Here is a 17459-nt window from a genome sequence, read left to right on the forward strand (position 1 = left end):
GGGGTTTTATTTTAAAGAAATTTGTTTGGAAAATAAGAAATGTTTAGATACATAATGATAGCTCTACACAAAATTATCACTCAATAGAAGATTGATACCTCTAAGAAAACCAAACACCACATGTTCTCACTCCTAAGTGGGATTTGAACAATGAGAACACATGGACACAGGGAAGGGAACATCACACACCAGGCCCTGTCAGGGAGTGGGGGCAAGGGGAGGGAGAGTATTATGACAAATACCTAATGCATGCAGGGCCTAAAACCTAGATGACGGGTTGATAGGTACAGCAAACCACCATGGCACATGTATACCTATGTAACAAACCTGCACGTTCTGCACATGTATCCCAGAACTTAAAGTAAAAAAAAAAAAAAAAGAAGATTAATACCTCTAAAAGTCTGAAGTTAGAAGAAACATCCTTATGAAAATAAAACAAAGACTGTTTTCCATCACCCAGCTAGGTTTGTTAATCATTATTATTATAATATCATCAACAATGACAAAAGATTTTGACATAATCTATCTCACAAATACATTGAGTGTTATATATCCACTTTACAGATTAGGAGACTGAGAACTGACATGTTGTGCCCAGGATCCCACAGCTAATAAATAATCAAGGTCTCAATTATCCACAGTGGCAAGGATTTTTAAAAGGAAATTCTGCTTAAATTACTTTTAAAATACATAAGAATTGCTTGGCATTAAATCCATAAAGAATAGAAACAGAAAGACAATGTTTATTTGCTTTGCTTCTCAAATTTAAAGGCAACATCTAAAGTATACTTCCTGATTCTGGACATTCCAGTAATTTTCCCCAACCTTCTCAACTTTTTTTTTTTTTTTTTTGAGACAGAGTCTCGCTCTGTCGCCAGGCTGGAGTACAGTGGCGCAATCTCTGCTCACTGCAACCTCTGCCGCCCAGGTTCATGCCATTCTCCTGCCTCAGCCTCCTGAGTAACTGGGACTACAGGCGCCCGCCACCACGCCTGGCTAATTTTTTGTATTTTTGTGTGTGTGTGTGGAGATGGGGTTTCACCATGTTAGCCAGGATGGTCTCGATCTCCTGACCTCGTGATCTGTCCGCGTCAGCCTCCCAAAGTGCTGGGATTACAGGCACGAGCCACGGCGCCCAGCCTCTCAACCTTTTTTAATTGTAAATTTCATTATGAATGTCTATATATATATATGAATATATGCACAGTATGATCTTTTCCAAATCATGTAAACACAATATTTCAATTCTTAAAACTACTTCCAAAGATCACCCAAAGATTATGCATTTTTATTGACATGACACCTTTCAGTCACTTAAGATATCAATTTCTCTCTCGAATTATAGATTTCATAAGAGTAATCTACTTCTTCCGTGTCCTTTTTAACTCCTTACTACAATTTTTTCTGCACCCAGGAGGTCCTTTACAAACGCAGAAGACAATCTCAGTCTTCTCCTCAGATTAGGGTTTCTCAACTAACATTTTGAGCTGGACAGTTCTTTGTTGCAGGAAGTTGTCCTCTGCATTGTAGAATGTTTACTACTCCGGGGTCTATCTGCTACATGCCAATAGCACACCTCTTCCCTCAGTGTGACAACCAAAAATGTCTCAGACACTGTCAAATATCCCCTGGGTACAAAGTCACCTCCCATTGAAAATCACTGCTTTAGGCTAGTTAGATATTCCAGTTAAGATGTATCAAAGTAGTTTATCAATTGATTCCAAAGAATAGTACGATCAGGTATGTGAAATATTTACAAGATGAATTCTTCCTCCCTTTCTCAAGACTTGAAAATTCAACAACAGCAACAACAAAAAACTCTGTGAACTGTAAACCTTATCTGCTAAAGCAAATAGTTGTCAAACAAGATTATATACAATTTTCAATTTTTTGTAAAACTTGTCAACATCGTGGATATCATAAAATATCAGCTATTTTATTAAATTAATATTCCCATTTGCATACCCAAAAAAGTTGAAGACAAATTTCTTTAGCAATATTTTGAAAGAACAGGAAAAATCAACTCAGATGCCTTCCAATTTTATTGAGAAATTAGGGTTATCAACAACAGATTGTGCAATAACGATAAAAGCTCGTGACTTCTAGTTTTCTTTAAGCAATCACAAAAATAAAAGGCAGCAAAACTTCATAGAGGCAGAGTTGTGAGCTGATAAAGCTAGGAGAATCCCTGAGGATGCTCACTGGACACAACATGCAAAAGAAATGGGTTTACTTGCTCAGGCCTATTCTAAAGTTCATGCTGGCCACTGGCAGAATACTTTATTCTAAAAATTTTTAAATGAGATGAAAGTCTCCTTTTCTAGATTTCACCAAAAAAAAAAGACAAAAGAGGAAATAACATAAAATTACAACATTTTTAATTTCAGTTGTGAAAAACTTCAAAATCTTCAAGCAGTATACTCCTCAATGTCATTGTAAAACCATTAATTAGAAGAACAGGATATTGGCTTCACCTTAGAGATGTTACCTACTCCAACCTCCAATTTTAAAGATAAAGGAGAATAACATTTGATGGCAAAGGAACCTTTGACTATATCCATACATTTTATCTTCTTAAAAAGAAAATGTCTAAAGTAAATATGCCATAATATAATATTAAAATATGAGTAATTACATGAAAATATTATATTATTTAAACTTTTATTTCAAATATTATTTAAAATATATTATTTAAAATATTATATTTAAACTTTTCAGAATTTAAAATATTTTTTCTATGAAAGTTTAAATTAAGATGAAGAAACTAAGGCCCAATAAGGTAAGTGGCTTGTCCAACACAGCACACCATTCAAAGGCCTATTCAGATTTCAGATTTGCTACTCTAGTGCATTTTCAAATTTCAAATGTTTACAAACTATAAGGAATTACTGGAAATGATACTGCCAGTATTCTGAAGAAACACTTCATTTCTGCAGAAGGTGATGGTCATTTAATTCCTTAAATCTCTTTCTTTACTTCCCTTTCTTTTACATTGCATTGAGTGTGGTGGGGGGATGTAAACAAAGTATGTACAGTAGGCCCTCTATATTCACGGACTGAACCAACTGCAGATCAAAAATATTTGGGAAAAAAATAAAAAATATCAATTCGGCAATAAAAATAATGCAAATTTAAAAACAATAGAACAACTATTTACATAGCATTTACTTGTATTGGGTATTGGGTATTATAAGTAATCCAGAGATGACCTAAAGTATACAGAAGGATGTGCATAGGGTACATACAAATACTAGGCCATTTTATTTAAGGGACTTGAGCAACCTCCGATTTTGGTATGATCAGGGGTACTGAAACCAATCTCCCATAGACACCAAGGGACTATTGTATTGTTGGGCAAACCACAGTGAACCAATCAAATGATCAGCCACCTAAAACAGGCTCGGCCGGGCGCAGTGGCTCAAGCCTGTAATCGCAGCACTTTGGGAGGCCGAGACGGGCGGATCACGAGGTCAGGAGATCGAGACCATCCTGGCTAACACGGTGAAACCCCGTCTCTACTAAAAAATACAAAAAACTAGCCGGGCGTGGTGGCGGGCGCCTGTAGTCCCAGCTACTCGGGAGGCTGAGGCAGGAGAATGGCAAGAACCCGGGAGGCGGAGCTTGCAGTGAGCTGAGATCCGACCACTGCACTCCAGCCTGGGCGACAGAGCGAGACTCCGTCTCAAAAAAAAAAAAAAAAAAAAAAAAAACCAGGCTCTTGGCCAGGCACTACAGGTCACACTTGTAATCCTAGCACTTCGGGAGGCTGAGGCAGGAGAATCACTTGAGCCCAGGGGTTGCAGGCTGCAGCGAGCTATGATCTTGCCACTGCACTCCAGCCTTGGCAACAGAGCAAGACCCTGTCTCAAAAAGATAAGCAAAAAAAAAAAAAAACAGGCTCTTCCGCAATTTAGAGTATCACTCACGGTTCTATAAACGGCATTGCCCACTATATGTTCCATATATGTAATTATAAATTTTAGAAGCCAGGTTTAAAAAGAAAAAAAGTAAAACTAAAAAACACAGGTAATACATTTTAATATTATATTTAACTCAATATATTCAAATATTATTTCAACACATAAGCAACATAAAAATTAGAGGTATTATATTTTTTCTCCTACTTCTTTAGGAGTAATACTTATTCAAAACGATGTTTTAATTCAAGTTAACAGCACGTCTCAATTAGCACTAACCTCATATCATGTGCTCAAGAGCTACAGTGGCTAGTGGTTACCCTAGTGGACAGGGGAAGTCTATAGCTATTTGTTGCTGCTTGAATTAAAAGCAGATCCATACGTTTGAGTCGTTTTTTGAATCTACCTCCAAAGCTGACAAAGTTCCCACATCTTTTGTGGAGTGAGAAAGTCCCCAAGTCCTCAAAGCTTAACAAGTAATTCATGCAAACGATTAAGCTTGTTGAAGAGTGCATGTTTAAGTACACTATTTATTGAATACTTCTATACACTTAATCTCCAGGATAAAAACTTTGGCATAAATTCCTGGGCATACAACCAAGCAGACACCTAATTAATGATGACGCTGGTCGAGGCTTGAATTTCTCTCTATTGCTCCAAAACAAAATTCAAAATCCTCTTCGTATTGACGGAAAAGTAAATATTAAAGGAAGAAATCATTTTCACAGGAGCTGAAAGCATTATGAGTAAGAATCCCTAAGCACACGCCTTTCTTGCCTATTCCTCTTCAAACCCGGTAATCCTAAAGAGAAGGAAGCCAGTTCTTGCTCCCTGTAAAATGATAGTGAAGATAACTGCGAAATGCAATTTCCTTTTTCTTTTTCCTTAGTGCCACTTCGAGCGTATATGACCACACAACCATGCTCACTCCACGCGGTACCGAAACAGAAAGGGCTCTGTCTTTATGCGGTATGGCCAAACGGGCCACGCTGAGTGCAGCGAGAGGACCACAGAGACGGGCAGGGCAGGGACAGCAGGGGCAGGGCGGGGACAGCAGGGCCAGGGCTTGGCCTCGGAGGACTAGAAAGGTGGGAACTTTGGCAGCGCCGGCGGGATCCCGCCGCATCTCCCCAGCCGGGGTCGGGACTGGGACCCCGAGAATCCGCGGGCGGCAGAGGCTCCCGCGTAGAGCACCTGCCGCACCGGAAAGGGGGAGTCTCAGGCGGCGGAGGGAGCAGGGCCCGGGCAGGATCCCGGACGGAGCAGCCCTCGGCTGGGCCCTCAGCGCCCGCATCCCGCCGGCCGCGCCCCTCTCGCTTACCGCCCCAGATGCCCAGCTTCAGCTGGGACTTGTTCAGGTTCTCCACATAGTCTCCCAGGAAGCGGTTCAGCAAGTCCGCGACCACCGACTCCAGCACCATGGTGGGGCTGAGGCAGCTTGGGAGGGAGGAGCCGGAACCGCCCGGCGCAGCTAAGGGAGGCGACCAGCGCTGCGAATGACAGCCCCTCCGGCGCCGGCCCACCCCCGCGCCGCGCGCGTGACCCCGCCTGTGCGCAGGCGCGCCGTAGCCCGGCCGGTAGCTGCGGAGGCCATCTGGTGTTCCCGAGGCCTTGTGGGCGTCGCAGCCCCGGCCTTCTGTGGGGCGCGACGGAGGCGCGCAGGGGAAGCTAGCCTGAGCCTGTCTCGGCAGCCGTGCACGAGAAAAAAAAGGACCTTCGAGAAGAACAAGGGAGGGCAAGAGTTACCAAGCACAGGGTCATCTATGTGGCCGCTCTGCTTTCCCGCAGTCACCTGCTGTTGACCTCCGGCCGCAGCGCTGTGTCCGGAGCCACCGGGCCTGGAGTGTGCGCTGAGCGTCACCTAGGCAACCACCCTTCCACCTCTGGATCAGGTGGGGGGAAAAGGACCGACTGCGTTCTTGTCCTGCTAGAGTTCGACTCCGCCTGGAGCTTGGTCTCTGCTTCTTGGAAACACACAGGTTTTTTGTTTTGTTTTTTCGAGACAGGGTCTCGCTCTGTTTCCAAGGGTGGAATGCAGTGGCGGAATCATAGCTCACTACAGACTTGACATCCTGAACTCAAGGGATCCTCCTGTCTCAGCCTCCCGAGTAGCTGGGACCACTGGCGCGCGACAAATAATTTAAAAGTGGGAGGAGGGGAACAGAACCACATCAAATGGCAGATATCATAGAATGAGAACTGAATATACGCGTTTTGTGAGAAACTCATTCTTTTCCCTTTCTCTAAGATTCGCTTTTAATTCACTAGCCACTGACTAGTTACCTATCTCATTACAGAAATAAAAAACAAAACTTAGTAGTGCCTTTTTAAGTATGAGTTACTTGTTATTTATGTGTCACTTTCTTCCACGCTATCATTGAACTGTCTTTGATGTAGCACGACTTTAAAAGCAGAGCTTTTATACCACAAGGTCTTTCAACCCTTGTGAAATTTAACCACCCGTTGACACTCACCTCTTTAGAGAACTGGACATTTTTTCCTAAAATATACTTCCAAAAGTTGTTGAGATACAGTAAACAGAAAGAAACCTAAGAAATGCTGATTATTTGTAGTCACAAGCATTTATTAGGTGTTTTGCGACGAGGAAGTGTCTGAGAAAATACTCGTGTATTTTTCTTAACCTAGGCTTGCACAGGATCACAAAGAAAAATCTTAAGTTCAAGGTCCACTGGAGAAGAAAGAAAATCAAAATAGCTACAATTGGTGTTGTGTATTAAATAAAATTGAAGGTACAAAGAAAGACGCAGTCAGTTCTAACCAGCGAGATCACTTTCCTCTCCCACTCCTGCACACTGCAGTCTTCTTTAAGAAGATAAATCCTTAACCGTTTGTTTTTCCTGCTGGTCACACAGACAAAATACTAGTAAGCACTTTGGATTTCTTCACCATCCACAACCAAGTAACAGCCCAACCTGTCTATTCTGCTTTCTCCATCCTTCCTAAATTCTCCATGTTTTTCTTCCAGACCATGCCATCTCCTTGAAACTCACTTCCTAGCCTCCGGTTATTCCTTCCTCCAATCTATTCTCATGAACACCAGACTTGGTTTCCCAAAGCACGGGTGAGCTTAAGTTGGTCACCTGCTCAAAAACATCCAATAACTTCCCAGTGTTTAGAACACTGTCTTCAAACTTTCTCCAGATTCTTTCTCGTCATACACCCTAACAATCCCGCTTCCTTTTTACATTCACACTGACTATGCACCAAGAGGAATGTAAAGAAGCAATATATGTTCTGGTTGACGTAAGGCATGTACCATACAAAGTTAAGAAAGAATCCAAGGATGTATGAATAACAGTATAAGATGATAGGAAAGATGGCACAGGCAACATAGCTTGGTCAAGCAGGTGGAATAATAGGCACAATCTTTTGGGAGAAGTGAGGAACACTAATGCTTTGTCTAATAAAGTAATTCCTTACAGTTCTATGGTATGACTTTATAATTTTGAAAGAATAATGTGTAAATGTGCTTTCATATGCATCATTAAATTTTATTATGTTTCATTTATGCTTATTTATACTTCGTAAGGCGTCATATCATCATGCGAAGGTAGGCATTTTCATGTAATCCTCACAAAAGATCTGTGAGGTAAATAATGCAGATAGTATGGTCCTCATTTTATAGAAAAATTAAGCTCGGGAATGTTAAGTAACTTACCCAGAATCACACAGCAGGTATTAATTTCCTTTGCTTCCCTGAGCACTGCCACCCTTTTCTCTTCCAGTAATTATACAATTTAATCAACACTGGGCTATTAGTCATTCTCGGAGATCTTACTTTGAAAGGTTCATGGCAGAAAAAATAAATCTCAGGGTGGAAAATTTGGCTCTAAATTTTTGGTACAAAAAAAATGCTACTACCATATAGTATAAAAAGCTTTAAATTTTACCATTTTACCATTTTCCATTTTCAGCATGTTTTAAGGAATTGATTATGTGCATTCAGTAATGCCCCAAATCTTCCATTATTTAACAAGTCAGAAATGTACAGTCCCAATTTAAAACAAACTATAACCAATGTCAAGAAACACCATTAGCACCCTTATGTATGGCATTATATCAGAAACAATTTGGATACAGAGGTTAAAGAAAATGAGCATTCTAATTAAGTCTAGTTCTTGCCTTCATTCTGGCTTAAGAACAATGAGAATGACAACAAAGGAAATTACAAAACTAAACTTCAATGAGGGACTAAACAAAAACAGATGAGCAAAATATTATTTCTGTTAAAATCAAAAATATAGGTTAGGGACACTTAAAAATTAACTGAAAAATGTTAAAAAAAAAAAAAAAAAAAAAAAAAAAACTTCAGACTAACCACCACCCATACCCTATTCCTCAACCCTAGAGTGTTTGGAGAAAAGCACAAAGAATCTGGGGGAAAGGAAATGGAGGAGAAAGCTGGAGTATAAGCCATGACACCATGGACTGTGGGAAAAGTTAGGGAGGTTAACTAGGAGAAAGCATGGGAATGGATTGTCGAATGTTAATGCCAGAGGGAGGATCATCCTGTTAATCCAACCCCCTCAATTCACAGATGGAGACACTGAGTGCCAGGGAGAATTAAGGGTTTGCCCAAAGTCCCACAGGTTAGTGACTGTCAGAGCAAAAACCCAAACCCAAGTGTCCTGACTCCCTGTTCTGTATTCTTTCCAGTACTCCATACTCTAGTTTTGTTGAACAAGGTGCATAAGTCAGAACACTGGTATTTTATTGGTTGTAATCTCTCTTCTTGCTTTCCTTGACACTCAACCTCCTATCTTTTGTGAAATGTTTAATTTCCTTTTACTCTTAGAGCACTTCTGTTCTCAATGGGATGTGATCTATTTATGCTCACTTTACAGAACTGTTTTCCAGCTCCAATACTGGATGTTCCCACAGCTACAGCTGGGAACTTGGAACAGCGACTGTCTTCCTCTGAGTAGATTTGTGTGTTTCGGGCACCCTGTTACACCATCCTCCCAAGTACTGGGTGGTTGGCTCATGCTTCCGAGTTAAGTAAAACATAAGGCTTAACAGGGTCACAGGGACCAGCCACACAACGGCAAATCTCTGCTATTTTCAAGAAATCATGTACAGGAAATGCTATTAAGGTGTTACTAAAGAAGGTGAATCATTAATAAAAACAAAGTAAATCTGCTTTGCTTGCCTGAGGAGAAAAATGTTTCTAAAGGAATCCATGTGTGGATCAGCTAATCCCTGGCCAAGCAAACATTCATAATAAAATAATGATAGTAATAATAATAGCTGTTAGCCAGCGCTTAACTGCCAGCCAAGCATTTTCATGCACATATTTTTAACCCCCATAACAATCTTATGTGGTCGGTATTACTACCCTCATTTTGTAACTTGAGCTCAAACAGGTTCATTAACTTGCTGAACAACTTTTCAGCCAACTTCTCAGATTGTAAACTTTGATATGTGCTCCTAATCACTTTAAACAGGGGCTCTCAACAGGGCTAACAACGTCTTGTCTCACGAGAAAAGCTGAGTCAGAACACATGCACATGGCCCTCAAGTATATAATTTGGTAAAACTTTTCCCATAGATTTAGCCCTGGCCCAAGAATTTTGACAAAGAGTAGCGGTGATTTTAAGACAAAGAAGTAGGCTGGGCTTAGTGGCTCACACCAGCCTGAGCAACATGGCAAAATCCCATGTCTATAAAAAATACAAAAATTAGCCAGGTGGTGGTGCATGCCTGTAGTCCCAGCTACTCAGGAGGGTGACATGGGACAATCACCTGAGCCTGGGAAGTTGAGGTTGAAGTGCCCATGATTGCACCACTGCACTCCAGCCTGGGCATCAGAGTGAGCCCCTGTCTCAAAAGGAAAAAAAAAAAAAAGGCATAGCTAGTCAAGGGCACAGTAAATCCAGAGAACCATTAATCCTGCCTCCTACTAGAAACATGTAAGTGATGTTCAGGCCAGGTACGGTGGCTCACACCCACAATCCTGGCAATTTGGGAGGCTGAGGTGGGCAGATCACTTTGATCCCAGGAGTTCAAGACCAGCCTGGTCAACATGTTGAAACTCCATCTCTCCAAAAAAAAAAAAAAAGTTAGTCGGGTGTGGTGGCTCATGCCTGTAGTCTCAGCTACTTGGGAGGCTGAGGTTGGAGGATTGCTTGAGCCTAGAAAGCAGAGGTTGCAGTGAGCCAAGACTGCACCACTGCACTCCAGCCTGGGCAAAAGAGTGAGACCCTGTCTTAAAAATAAATAAATAAATATATAAATAAATAAATAAATAAAGTTCAGTAGTCTCTTCTCACGCCTGCCTCACCCAGATGGAATTCAAATAGTTTATCCTCATCATTTTATTCCATCATTTATGGATTTACATAGCTGATAATGATCTTTTACAGACAACCTGTATCCACTTGCCTAGTATGGTGGCTGGAACCCAGAAAACATTCAGTACATATTGCTTTGAATGAATGAACTAATGAGCATTTGCTGTCTTCTGTAATAATAATATTATATCTGACCTTGTGTATGTCAGGCCCTATGCTAAACTCTTCGTATTCATTATCTTTATACTCATGATAACCCTGTAGGTTGACACTATTATGAATTTTAAATTTGATACTGTGGCTTAGAAAGGTTAAGTAACTTGCTCAAGGTCACATAGCCACCATTCTGGCATTAACAGTAGATCCAATTTCAGGTCCGATTTTCTTAACTACTATACTTTACAACTTTCCTTCTATCTTTATTAATAATAATCAGTTCTATGTATTTAGCACTTACCATGTTACAGGCATGGTGCAAAGTATTTTACTTTATTATATTAATTCCCCAAACAGCTCATTTATACCCAGTAGTAGGTATTATTTCCTCCATTTCCCATCATTATGTGACTTGGATAAAGTACTTGACCTCTGAGACTCAGTTTTCATCTATAAAAGAAGGATGATCTGAATATGCAGGGTTTCTGTGACAGTTCTACAGACTATATGTAAATCATCTAGCACAGTGCTTGTGTGTCCTGGAAACAAAATGCACATGCCCTATCCTGAAATCACTTTTGCATGAATTCAATTTAATTCATTAAACATTATTTAGATAAGTGAATAATCTGCAAGGCAGTATCTTAGGCAGAAACATCTGCCTGAACGCTGAACAAAATGCCTCAGATCTCTTTCAGCCTGAGCTAACTGGAAGCAATTCTCTTACAAAATGAACACAGGTTAGTTTTCAAAAGGAAGGAAAAGGGTCTCTCTGGTGGGCACGGCCTAGAAAGGCCAGATGTGGTCAGGGCGTCTCCAAAGGATGATTCCAACTGCCCAGACGCATGCAAGTGTACATTTTCCCAATAAAAAATCAGCACACATGGCTTAAGAAGTAGGTTGTGATTTTTTAAATTGATATATAACGTACACACAATAAAGTGCTCTAATCTTAAGTGTACACTAGTTGATTTTTTTTTACATATGGATACACCTCTGTAACTCCACCCCGATCAAGACATGAAATGTTCCCCCTAACCCAGAGTGGTTTATAATCAGAAAAGAACATCTAAAATCAGAATTGACAACCGGAAAGTAAGTAAAGAACTTCGAAAGCTGGGCAACTGGGAAGCTGGATTTGGGGAAGGGTATTAGGCAAGAATAAGACAAACCGGTCTTGTCCTCATTTTAATGGTGAATGTAGAGTACTTCTACGTGTTCACATTCATTACGCCCGTCGATCCTCACAATGACTGTGCGGTATAGTAGAGACTTAATACCATTTTGCATGTGAGGAAACAGAAACTTGTTCCGGGTTTCCGAGGAAAACACCTCCACCTGAAGCCGGAGAGAGAAAGAACTGGGTCTCCAGGCCTTGCTCAGCAAATCCAGCCACGTGGCAGAGGGAAAGGGGAGGGCCTGGCGTCAGATTACCAGGCAGCGCCCCTCTGCTCGGCCCACTGGCACGCGCTCCCGGCAACAAGTATAAAAGCTCAGGCCGGCTGTCCTTGAACACTGGTGCTGAACACTGCCGCGCGCGCTTTGAATTTCCCAACGGCTAAGCGCCTCTCCTGGTCGGTGTCCCAGGCAGAAAGGTGCAGAGACCCAGCTGACGCAGGACTTCAGGTATTTCAGGAGGGACCCATCAGCTTTCTTAATTCCCCGGGGGAAATCGTCTGAGGCTCTTTGCCTCTGCAAGGGGAGAACAAGCCACAGTTTCCCGGAAGGAATAACAATTATTTTAATTCTAGCTGAGGACTAGACAGCTACAGTCCAGAGTCAGGAAACGATTGTAAGGCAATCGTTGGCACAGAGAGCAGAGCGACTGAAGTTACAATCCAGTATTTTGTGAATCTCTGCCTTAGGCCAGCGAGGGCGGATAGAGATTAAAACAAGCTCCAAAGTGTGTATTACAACGGAGTTGAGATAGGACAAGAGAAAAACAATTGTTTTTCGCTCACTGAAAAATAGTTTGCAACAGCAGCATGCAGAGCAGTTTGACCTGTTTCGGGAAAGGCAGGAAGAAACACCCCGAAAGTATTAATAGAAGAAAAGGGACAGGAATTACTGCACCCCGAGGGGCTCGCTCTGACGATCGTTGTGCCTTTGTGCGTTGCAGGCAGACAAGCTCCAGCAGAGTGTGGCCAGATGTGGTGCCTGGAGCGACTCCGCTTCGGTCCTGAGTGCCTTCGGCGGAGCGGAGACTGGCTTCTCCCGGGTCGGGCGCGCAGAGCCAAGTCTCGTACCACCGCCGCGTGCGCAAACGTGCTCACTCCGGACCGCATCCCCGAGTTCTGCATCCCACCGCGGCTCGTGCCCCGCCTGGCCTTGGCTGCATTCCGGAATTCTTGGGTCGAAGAAGCAGAGACGGACGAGGGCGCCGGCCGCACGGACTGGGACCCGCGCTCGCAGGCCGCGTTGTCGCTGCCGCATCTGCCCCGTGTACGCACCGCCTACGGCTTCTGCGTGCTGCTCGAGAGCCCGCACACGCGCCGCAAGGAGTCGCTCCTGCTTGGAGACGCGCCCGCGCCCCGACCCCTGGCCCACACCTACGGCATCGGCGGCGGCGGCGGCCCGGACGCCCTCCTGGGGACCCTGCGCTACCCGCGAGCTCAGGGCCCGGCCACCCCCGCGGCCCCCGGCGGTCCCCGTCCGCCCCAAGACGCGCTCGCCCCGCGGCCCCGCGGCTGCCGCCTCTTGCGTGTCCCCGACGGGCTGCTGAGCCGCGCGCTGCGGGCCAGGAGGAGTCGCCGCCTGGCCCGCGTCCGCTCCGTCTCCAGCGGGAACGAGGACGAGGAGCGCCGCGCGGGCTCCCAGTCCCCGGCCCGGGCCCCCTCCGCGAGCCCGCCGCTGTGCCGGGTCCCGTTTCCCGAGCGCCTAGGGGCCGAGGGCACCGTGGCTCTGGGACGCGCCGGCGACGCCCTGCGCCTGGCCGCTGAATACTGTCCGGGAACCGGGCGCCTCCGTCTCCGGCTGCTCCGCGCCGAGGGCCTGGAGGGAGGCGCCCCCGGGCCCCGCGCCGTCCGCTGCCGCCTCAGCCTCGTCCTGCGGCCGCCGGACACCGCGCGTCGGCAATGCAGCATTGTGGTGGGGCGCAGCCGCAAGGCCTCCTTTGACCAGGACTTCTGCTTCGACGGCCTCTCGGAGGACGAGGTGCGCCGCCTGGCTGTTCGCGTCAAGGCCTGGGACGAGGTCCGTGGCCGGGAGCGGGGCCTCCTGCTGGGCCAGGGTGAGCTGTCCCTGGGCGCCCTCCTGCTGCTCTGAGGGCCCAGCCCTCCCCAAGGCGCTCTGCCCCGGGGACTCAGGACACTGACAGCCGCGTGGTACAAAATAAACGTGTATTTGTTCTTCTCATCAGGCCTGTTTCAGTCCAACACTGGCAGAGATGATTATAGATTAACTATCCCAGTAAAAGATATGATATTTTCCATAGATATCTCCAGAATTCTTTTCAGCAAATGGAATGGTTCTACAGTGTTTCCCAATATAGAAAGCTATTTGCATACCATATGTACCACACACTCCTGGGAAATAATGAATCACATGAAGTGTTAGAACTAGAAAGTGTCTTGGCGATCTATTTGCCCCAATCACCTCATTTTAAAATTGGCGCATTCCACAACATGCATCAAGACCATCTTGGAGCACTTACTTTTGAAGCATTTTGTTTAAGACCCCAGATAAGAAAATGAAGGCAATAGAGGTGAAGTGACTTGTCCAAGAGCAACAGTGAAGTATTAGTTGAAACTCCAGTCTGATACTCCTAGCTGTATCTTACTGAAACCATTTTAATGTTCTATGCTTAAATAATAGTTATAATAGGCTAAGCGTGGCGGCTCACGCCTGTAATCCTGGCACTTTGGGAGGCCGAGGCAGGCAGATTGCTTGAGCCCAGGAGTTTGAGACCAGGCTGGGAAACATGGCAAGACTGCGTCTCCATAAAAAAATAGAAAATTTAGCCGGACGAGGTGGCATGCACCTGTAGTTCCATCTACTCTGGGACTGAGGCGCAAGGATCACCTGAGCCTGGGAGGTCAAGGCTGCAGTGAGCCGAGATAGTGACACTGCACTCCTACCTGGGCAACCGGAGTGAGACCCTGTCTGCAAATAATAATAATAAATAGTTTTACAAGTGTTAATTTGTTAATGTCAATCCCCAAAAGGAGGCACTGCTATGCCCATTTTACAGATGAGGATATTGAGGCACAAAGAGCAGAGTCAGAATTTGAACCTAGACAATCAGTATTTCACTCATTACTCCTACGTAGGTAATACCACAGTGTCTAAAGGGCTCGCTATTAAAGTTGCGAGAATTGTGCAGCTTCTCTCTGAAACTGTTGACTCTGAAGTTCGTGTCTACTTGCATTCCTCATCCTGCTTTTGGTGAAAAAGCAAATTGTTTGAAATGAGTAATTTATTATCTCATGCTAATAACTTCAGGCATTGAGATGAGCTGATGTGTCTAAGGCTCTGAGGAGGAAGCTAACTGGCCTCAGAATCACAGAAATGGGTGCCAGCCTTGTTGTAACCTGGTGAGCTAATCTGCTGGAATAGACAGTGGAGAGTGTACAGATTGCATAGTTTTACATCTGGCTTCTGATAATAATTCCAGATTTAACAATCCTGTTTTAGAGGATGATATTTCCTCATCCCTTGAATTCACTGCCAGCAGGGCATTTTTTTTCTTTTTCTTTATGCTAATAGGAAAATGCATCCTAAATAAGGGTTTAAAAATTGAAAACATTGAAATATACAGGATGGAGTTAAATATGACTCCATTATCTATCTGGATTCAGAAATAGTTTCTGCTTTATTTTATTTCATTTTATCTTTTAGAACCAAGGCCTCACTCTGTCACCCAGGCTGGAGTGCAGTGGTGCCATCACAGCTCACTGCAGCCTCTACTTCCTGACTCAAGCTATCATCCCACCTTGGCTTCTCAAAGTGCTGAGATTTTAGGTGTGAGCCACCATGCCCAGCCAGTTTCTGCTTTTATTAAAATTGTTCACAGTTTTATCCATTCATGTTCATTAAAAATGCTATTTAGAAAAGATAAAATAAATATTATATAAAATTCGAAGAAAAAAAAGAAAAGAGTTTCTGTTTCAGTCACAAATTGGGGTTATTGTGATGTGTATTTATAGTGATGACCGTTAAACAAATGTGAAGAATACTGTGAATTCTATAACTCTATCAAAATCAGCCACATCCAGAAGCTTGCTAGTGGTTAGCCAAATGAATGATGACATACAGTAGTTCAGATCTATCACGTGCTCTTCTATCTAATCAGTCAATATTTCCTTGGCCCTCAAGCCAACATTCATTTTTTATGTGTAACCTTCTTCATTATTTTGGAATTTTGGTAGGGTAACTACTAATAATTTCACAAATGTAGCACTTTAAAAGGAAAATAAATGGAGAATGAAAACAACTTGGTTATGTATAATATCATTTTGGGTTTTAATTTTTCTGTTTTTAAAATAAAAAATTGCATTGACAGTTTAAATAGCACAAGTTTTTATTCCAGATGTTGCAATAACTATTGTCACTAGATTACATACGTGTCATTTTATTAAGTAGATTTTTTTCATGAAAGTAAATCAATGCATTTGAGGGATCTAAATTTTTTATGAAATAGTGGTGGTGATTTCCAGACAGAATCTCCATTAATGGCAAATTATGGTTGATCAAATAATCTGAGTCTCATCAAAAAGGTTTTAAAGGGGCTGAGATAGAATCATAAATTATAAAATCATAAAATTTTAGAGTTGAAAAGAACTTTAATAATCATTTTGTGCCGGGCGCGGTGGCTAATGCCTGTAATCCCAGCACTTTGGGAGGCCGATGCGGGCGGATCACAAGGTCAGGAGTCTGAGACCAGCCTGACCAACATAGTGAAACCCCATCTCTACTAAAAAAATACAAAAAAATTAGCCGGCGTGGTGGTGTGCACCTGTAATCTCAGCTACTCAGGAGGCTGAGGCATGAGAATCACTTGAACCTGGGAGGTGGAGGTTGCAGTGAGCCAAGATCGCGCAACTGCACCCCCGCCAGGACAACAAAGCGAAAGTGTCTCAAAAAATAAATAAATAAAAATTTTAAAATAATCATTTTGTGCAAATCTTTATCATAGAAGTGGACCAGAGAAGCAAATTTTAGATTGCCCCAAATCACACAATCAGCAAAAAGAGCTGAGACTAGAACCAATTTGATTTTCATTTTGCTCTTAATGACTCTTCGACTACTAATTCCAGGAAAAGAGAAACACTGTACATCACTAATCTAATCTAATCTTTCTGCATTCAAGAAATCTTATTTGCAATACAAATGTTTGTGATAACATTAGCCTTTCTGGGGCAAATTTAAATTTCATTTACACTTTACTGCCCTCTAGTGGATCCCTCAAGTGTTTGGTCAATTGGCTCTACCTCTATCATTAGACCATTTCAAGTAAAGGTCAATCTAATGCCAGGTCCCTATTTTCTTGAAGATCTTTGCTAGTATTAGATTACAGTGAAGATTCACTTTGCAAAGTAACTTAATACACCTATCTGAGAGCACAAGGTGCCAAACATATTTTAGATTTAAATAAAGAGAGGAAAACTTTTTCCAGTAATAATGAAGTTGGGAGTGTGTGGCAACGGCATGTTGGTTATAGAAAACTGCTTTTAAGAGTTCTCATGTTTCTTCTCATCAAGCTTTAGTACTCACATCTTCTCCATAAATGATATGGCGTGATCTTGCCTTTGTGGTTTAAATAATAAACAGAATATACCAGTTTAAATAGCATCAGTTGAGTAAAAATTTTAACACTGCATTGTCCACTGGTTTTACAAAGATAATGTATTCTACACCTAAAATACTAGCTTCAGTATGGCTCAGATATTCCCAGATGATAATTTCTTTGAATCTAATTTTCTTTTATACACACCTCAACAATTCACACTTAGTTTAACCATGGCATATAAGACACTGTTCTGCCTCCAGGCTTTTGAGTTCACAGATAAAGCAGATGCACGACAGCCCATGGTGTTTTCAAACCCGAGTTTTACTATTCTGTACATGCACGTAGCAA

The 17459-nt window shown here is 42.9% G+C and overlaps 2 protein-coding genes and 1 long non-coding RNA gene across 7 annotated transcripts in view; 2 read left to right on the forward strand and 1 right to left on the reverse strand.

The window, feature by feature from the left end:
- VPS13C (vacuolar protein sorting 13 homolog C) overlaps window positions 1–5425 on the reverse strand; it is a 184975-nt gene extending 179550 nt beyond the window's left edge. For 2 of the 5 annotated variants that reach the window (XM_008016380.3, XM_073012202.1), the window contains exon 1: window positions 5239–5423. In XM_008016380.3, the coding sequence (XP_008014571.3) occupies window positions 5239–5338 (100 nt within the window). In that variant the 5' untranslated portion in view covers window positions 5339–5423. Of the gene's footprint in view, window positions 1–5238 lie in introns of all 5 variants that reach the window. The other 3 variants (XM_073012204.1, XM_073012203.1, XM_008016378.3) reach the window with 2 other exon arrangements.
- A 42-nt stretch (window positions 5426–5467) lies between these two features.
- Window positions 5468–7370, forward strand: LOC119628050 (uncharacterized). Its single transcript, XR_005244344.2, has 2 exons — window positions 5468–5809; window positions 5924–7370. It is a non-coding gene; the product is annotated as an uncharacterized lncRNA (long non-coding RNA).
- A 3630-nt stretch (window positions 7371–11000) lies between these two features.
- C2CD4A (C2 calcium dependent domain containing 4A) lies at window positions 11001–15890 on the forward strand. Its single transcript, XM_008016377.3, has 2 exons — window positions 11001–12010; window positions 12504–15890. Exon 2 carries the CDS (start codon window positions 12533–12535, stop codon window positions 13646–13648), a length of 1116 nt encoding a protein of 371 aa, XP_008014568.3. The 5' UTR covers window positions 11001–12010; window positions 12504–12532; the 3' UTR covers window positions 13649–15890.
- The last annotated feature ends 1569 nt before the right edge of the window (window positions 15891–17459 follow it).

This window comes from Chlorocebus sabaeus, chromosome 26, assembly GCF_047675955.1.
Source record: "Chlorocebus sabaeus isolate Y175 chromosome 26, mChlSab1.0.hap1, whole genome shotgun sequence".
Classification (NCBI taxonomy): Eukaryota; Metazoa; Chordata; class Mammalia; order Primates; family Cercopithecidae; genus Chlorocebus; species Chlorocebus sabaeus.

What these genes read in the sequence shown, in the direction of transcription:
- C2CD4A (XM_008016377.3), top strand. Translation starts at nt 12,533, where the DNA reads ATGTGGTGCCTGGAGCGACTCCGCTTCGGTCCTGAGTGCCTTCGGCGG.